Below are 6,011 nucleotides of genomic sequence, written 5' to 3'. Positions count from 1 at the left end.
CGAGAGCAGCTTAATGTAAACATTCAGTCATATAGCGCTGTTTTGGGAGGGTTGGAAGGGCTAACATGGACCCGAGAGCAGCTTACTGCAAACATTCAGTCAACTGGAGCTGTTTTGGGAGGGTTGGAAGGGCTAACATGTTCCCGAGAGCAGCTTACTGCAAACATTCAGTCAACTGGAGCTGTTTTGGGAGGGTTGGAAGGACTAACATGGTCCCGAGAGCAGCTTACTGCAAACATTCCGTCAACTGGAGCCGTTTTGGGAGGGCTGGAAGGGCTAACATGGACCCGAGAGCAGCTTACTGCAAACATTCAGTCAACTATAGCTGTTTTGGGAGGGCTGGAAGGGCTAACATGGTCCCGAGAGCAGCTTACTGCAAACATTCAGTCAACTGGAGCTGTTTTGGGAGGGCTGGAAGGGCTAACATGGTCCCGAGAGCAGCTTACTGCAAACATTCAGTCAACTGGAGGTGTTTTGGGAGGGTTGGAAGGGCTAACATGGTCCCGAGAGCAGCTTACTGCAAACATTCCGTCAACTGGAGCAGTTTTGGGAGGGTTGGAAGGGCTAACATGGACCCGAGAGCAGCTTACTGTAAACATTCAGTTAACTAGAGCTGTTTTAAGAGGGTTGGCAGGCCTAGCATGCATCCGAGAGCAGCTTACTGTAAACATTCAGTCATATAGCGCTGTTTTGGGAGGGTTGGAAGGGCTAACATGGACCCGAGAGCAGCTTACTGCAAACATTCAGTCAACTGGAGCTGTTTTGGGAGGGTTGGAAGGGCTAACATGGACCCGAGAGCAGCTTACTGCAAACATTCCGTCAACTGGAGCTGTTTTGGGAGGGTTGGAAGGGCTAACATGTACCCGAGAGCAGCTTACTGTAAACATTCAGTTAACTAGAGCTGTTTTAAGACGGTTGGCAGGCCTAGCAGGCATCCGAGAGCAGCTTACTGTAAACATTCAGTCATATAGCGCTGTTTTGGGAGGGTTGGAAGGGCTAACATGGACCCGAGAGCAGCTTACTGCAAACATTCAGTCAACTGGAGCTGTTTTGGGAGGGTTGGAAGGGCTAACATGGACCCGAGAGCAGCTTACTGCAAACATTCCGTCAACTGGAGCTGTTTTGGGAGGGTTGGAAGGGCTAACATGGTCCCGAGAGCAGCTTACTGCAAACATTCAGTCAACTGGAGCTGTTTTGGGAGGGTTGGAAGGGCTAACATGGTCCCGAGAGCAGCTTACTGCAAACATTCAGTCAACTGGAGCTGTTTTGGGAGGGTTGGAAGGGCTAACATGCACCCGAGAGCAGCATACTGTAAACATTTAGTCAACTGGAGCTGTTTTGGGAGGGTTGGAAGGGCTAACATGGTCCCGAGAGCAGCTTACTGCAAACATTCAGTCAACTGGAGGTGTTTTGGGAGGGTTGGAAGGGCTAACATGGTCCCGAGAGCAGCTTACTGCAAACATTCCGTCAACTGGAGCAGTTTTGGGAGGGTTGGAAGGGCTAACATGGACCCGAGAGCAGTTTACTGCAAACATTCAGTCAACTGGAGCTGTTTTGGGAGGGTTGGAAGGGCTAACATGAACCCGAGAGCAGTTTACTGCAAACATTCAGTCAACTGGAGCTGTTTTGGGAGGGCCGGAAGGGCTAACATGGATCCGAGGGCAGCTTACTGCAAACATTCAGTCAACTGGAGCTGTTTTGGGAGGGTTGGAAGGGATAACATGGACCCGAGAGCACCTTACTGCAAACATTCCATCAACTGGAGCTGTTTTTGGAGGGTTGGAAGGGATAACATGGACCCGAGAGCACCTTACTGCAAACATTCAGTCAACTGGAGCAGTTTTGGGAGGGTTGGAAGGGCTAACATGGACCCGAGAGCAGCTTACTGCAAACATTCAGTCAACTGGAGCTGTTTTGGGAGGGCTGGAAGGGCTAACATGGACCCGAGAGCAGCTTACTGCAAACATTCAGTCAACTGGAGCTGTTTTGGGAGGGCTGGAATGGCTAACATGGTCCCGAGAGCAGCTTACTGCAAACATTCAGTCAACTAGAGCTGTTTTGTGGGGGATTGGAAGGGCTAACATGGACCCAAGAGCCGCTTACTGCAAACATTTAGTCAACTGGAGCTGTTTTGTGGGGGATTGGAAGGGCTAACATGGACCCAAGAGCCGCTTACTGCAAACATTCAGTCAACTGGAGCTGTTTTGGGAGGGTTGGAAGGGCTAACATGGACCCGAGAGCACCTTACTGCAAACATTCCATCAACTGGAGCGGTTTTGGGAGGGTTGGAAGGGCTAACATGGTCCCGAGAGCAGCTTACTGCAAACATTCAGTCAACTGGAGGTGTTTTGGGAGGGTTGGAAGGGTCAACATGGTCCCGAGAGCAGCTTACTGCAAACATTCAGTCAACTGGAGCGGTTTTGGGAGGGTTGGAAGGGCTAACATGGTCCCGAGAGCAGCTTACTGCAAACATTCAGTCAACTGGAGCTGTTTTGGGAGGGTTGGAAGGGCTAACATGGTCCCGAGAGCAGCTTACTGCAAACATTCAGTCAACTGGAGCTGTTTTGGGAGGGTTGGAAGGGCTAACATGGACCCGAGAGCAGCTTACTGCAAACATTCAGTCAACTGGAGCTGTTTTGGGAGGGTTGGAAGGGCTAACATGGACCCGAGAGAGGGTTGGAAGGGCTAACATGGACCCGAGAGCAGCTTACTGCAAACATTCAGTCAACTGGAGCTGTTTTGGGAGGGCTGGAAGGGCTAACAAGGACCCGAGAGCAGCTTACTGCAAACATTCAGTCAACTGGAGCTGTTTTGGGAGGGCTGGAAGGGCTAACATGGTCCCGAGAGCAGCTTACTGCAAACATTCAGTCAACTGAAGCTGTTTTGGCAGGGCTGGAAGGGCTAACATGGACCCGAGAGCAGCTTACTGCAAACATTACGTCAACTGGAGCGGTTTTGGCAGGGCTGGAAGGGCTAACATGGACCCGAGAGCAGCTTACTGCAAACATTACGTCAACTGGAGCGGTTTTGGCAGGGCTGGAAGGGCTAACATGGACCCGAGAGCAGCTTACTGCAAACATTCCGTCAACTGGAGCGGTTTTGGCAGGGCTGGAAGGGCTAACATGGACCCGAGAGCAGCTTACTGCAAACATTCCGTCAACTGGAGCGGTTTTGGGAGGGCTGGAAGGGCTAACATGGACCCGAGAGCAGCTTACTGCAAACATTCCGTCAACTGGAGCGGTTTTGGCAGGGCTGGAAGGGCTAACATGGACCCGAGAGCAGCTTACTGCAAACATTCCGTCAACTGGAGCGGTTTTGGCAGGGCTGGAAGGGCTAACATGGACCCGAGAGCAGCTTACTGCAAACATTCCGTCAACTGGAGCGGTTTTGGGAGGGCCGGAAGGGCTAACATGGTCCCGAGAGCAGCTTACTGCAAACATTCCGTCAACTGGAGCGGTTTTGGGAGGGCCGGAAGGGCTAACATGGTCCCGAGAGCAGCTTACTGCAAACATTCCGTCAACTGGAGCGGTTTTGGGAGGGCCGGAAGGGCTAACATGGTCCCGAGAGCAGCTTACTGCAAACATTCCGTCAACTGGAGCGGTTTTGGGAGGGCCGGAAGGGCTAACATGGTCCCGAGAGCAGCTTACTGCAAACATTCCGTCAACTGGAGCTGTTTTGGGAGGGCCGGAAGGGCTAACATGGACCCAAGAGCAGCTTACTGCAAACATTCAGTCAACTGGAGCTGTTTTGGGAGGGCCGGAAGGGCTAACATGGTCCCGAGAGCAGCTTACTGCAAACATTCAGTCAACTGGAGCTGTTTTGGGAGGGCCGGAAGGGCTAACATGGTCCCGAGAGAAGCTTACTGCAAACATTCAGTCAACTGGAGCTGTTTTGGGAGGGCCGGAAGGGCTAACAAGGACCCGAGAGCAGCTTACTGCATACATTCAGTCAACTGGAGCTGTTTTGGGAGGGCCGGAAGGGCTAACATGGTCCCGAGAGCAGCTTACAGCAAACATTCAGTCAACTGGAGCTGTTTTGGGAGGGCCGGAAGGGCTAACAAGGACCCGAGAGCAGCTTACTGCAAACATTCAGTCAACTGGAGCTGTTTTGGGAGGGCCGGAAGGGCTAACATGGTCCCGAGAGCAGCTTACAGCAAACATTCAGTCAACTGGAGCTGTTTTGGGAGGGCCGGAAGGGCTAACATGGTCCCGAGAGCAGCTTACAGCAAACATTCAGTCAACTGGAGCTGTTTTGGGAGGGCCGGTAGGGCTAACATGCACCCGAGAGCAGCTTACTGCAAACATTCAGTCAACTGGAGCTGTTTTGGGAGGGCTGGAAGGGCTAACATTATTATTATTATTGTTGTTGTTTTTATTGCTATGTACCAGAGGTCCATATCGCATTATTATCATTATTATTATAATTATTATTATTATTATTATCATTATTATTATTGTTGTTGTTGTTTTTGCCCTCTGCCAGAGGATCATATCGCATTATTTTTATTATTATTATTATTATTATTATTGTTGTTGTTGTTGTTGTATGCCAGAGGATCATATCGCATTATTATTATTATTATTATTTATTATCACTATTATTGTTGTTGTTGTTGTTTTTGCCCTATGCCAGAGGATCATATCGCATTATTATTATTATTATTATTATTATTATTATTATTATTATTATTATTGTTGTTGTTGTAACAAAGGAGATTGTACACCCCAAATGAGTCAACCTCGACTCCTACAAGGCTGGCACTAAAGTATCACATCGGATAACAGACATCTGACTTTGTATATTTAAGTTCCTCCTTAAGTGAATACACACACGATCAGATCTAAGCAGGTCTTGGGTGAGAGTTCTCTTGCTTGAGGGTACACTCGGCCACACTTATTCTATCTCATTTCTCTTCCTCTTGTTTCTCATGATGCCAGATAACTCCTACTTAATCAAACAATCAATCCTCTCGTTTCTCTTTTAATTTTTTTTTTTTATAGTTTTCATATGAAATATTTATTCTAATGTGGTTACTGTTATCAAACTATGTTATTCTAATTGTTTATTAGTTCTCTGGTTCTTTATTTCCTTATTTTCTTTCCTCACTGGGTTATTTTTCCCTGTTGGAGCCCTTTGGCTTATAGCATCTTGCTTTTCAAACTAGGGTTACAGCTTAGCAAGTAATTATAGTAATAATAATGATAATAATAATAATAATAATAATAATAATAATAATAATAATACTAATACTAATAATAATAACAAAGCTCGCTGACAAGCGTATTCGATCTACGACTGAGGTTCAGGAGTAACGTACCTTCACCAGACGTCCCTTAGCTGAAGGGGATAGGCTACAGCGATGAATCCTTCCCCTTAAAAAATCTCAAGTCACTCTTACCACGAAGGTAAATTTCTAAAAACGAATGATGAAAAAATACGTCTCTATCATATACCATATCCTCCCATTATTCAACCTGTAAGCGAATGACCTACTTTGATTGATAGCTGAAAAGAAAATGAAGTAAGGCCCTATAAAAAAACCTGCTGATCCTATGATCTCCTGTAGGATGTTTTCCCTTTACCCAAGGTCCTTTAAATATAGATATTGCCTTGACCAATAGTTGCTAGATAATATGTGCTCTGAATAGTTGTGACTCTCTGACCCCTTGTCATATGAGGACCGTCCTTGACAAGATGACAAAAATGATCGAAAAGTATCCCATGGAAAACTGCTGATCCTGTGTCCCTTTCCGAGCTAAAGGACCTACTCTGGTCCCTTCCTTTAACCCCCTCCGAACTAAAGGACCTACTCTGGTCCCTTCCTTTAACCCCCTCCGAGCTAAAGGGCCTTCTCTGATCCTTTCTTGTGTCCCCTTCCGAGCTAAATGACTTTCTTTGGTCCCTTCCTCTGTCCTTCTCCGAGCTAAAGGACCTTCTCTGGTCCCTTCCTTTATCCCCCCCCCCCCCCGTACTAAAGGACCTTCTCTGGTCCCTTCCTGTGTCCTGCGAGC

At 47.7% G+C, this 6,011-nt stretch overlaps 2 protein-coding genes across 2 annotated transcripts in view; both read left to right on the top strand.

Moving 5' to 3' along the window:
• The window catches only part of LOC137621828 (uncharacterized), a 2,369-nt gene extending 1,046 nt beyond the window's left edge, over positions 1–1,323 (top strand). Inside the window, exon 2 of the mRNA XM_068352334.1 lies at positions 10–1,323. Within this exon, the coding sequence (XP_068208435.1) occupies positions 10–1,323 (1,314 nt within the window). The remainder of the gene's footprint in view (positions 1–9) is intronic.
• An 832-nt stretch (positions 1,324–2,155) lies between these two features.
• Positions 2,156–6,011, top strand: part of LOC137621826 (uncharacterized) — a 29,392-nt gene continuing 25,536 nt past the window's right edge. The window contains exons 1-2 of the mRNA XM_068352333.1: positions 2,156–2,572; positions 2,725–4,263. Of these exons, the coding sequence (XP_068208434.1) occupies positions 2,156–2,572; positions 2,725–4,263 (1,956 nt within the window). The remainder of the gene's footprint in view (positions 2,573–2,724; positions 4,264–6,011) is intronic.

The sequence above is a fragment of the Palaemon carinicauda genome, chromosome 28, assembly GCF_036898095.1.
Source record: "Palaemon carinicauda isolate YSFRI2023 chromosome 28, ASM3689809v2, whole genome shotgun sequence".
NCBI classification, from domain to species: domain Eukaryota; kingdom Metazoa; phylum Arthropoda; class Malacostraca; order Decapoda; family Palaemonidae; genus Palaemon; species Palaemon carinicauda.
Note: the sequence above shows the minus strand (reverse complement) of the source record. Positions and strands in the feature narration are given on the sequence as shown.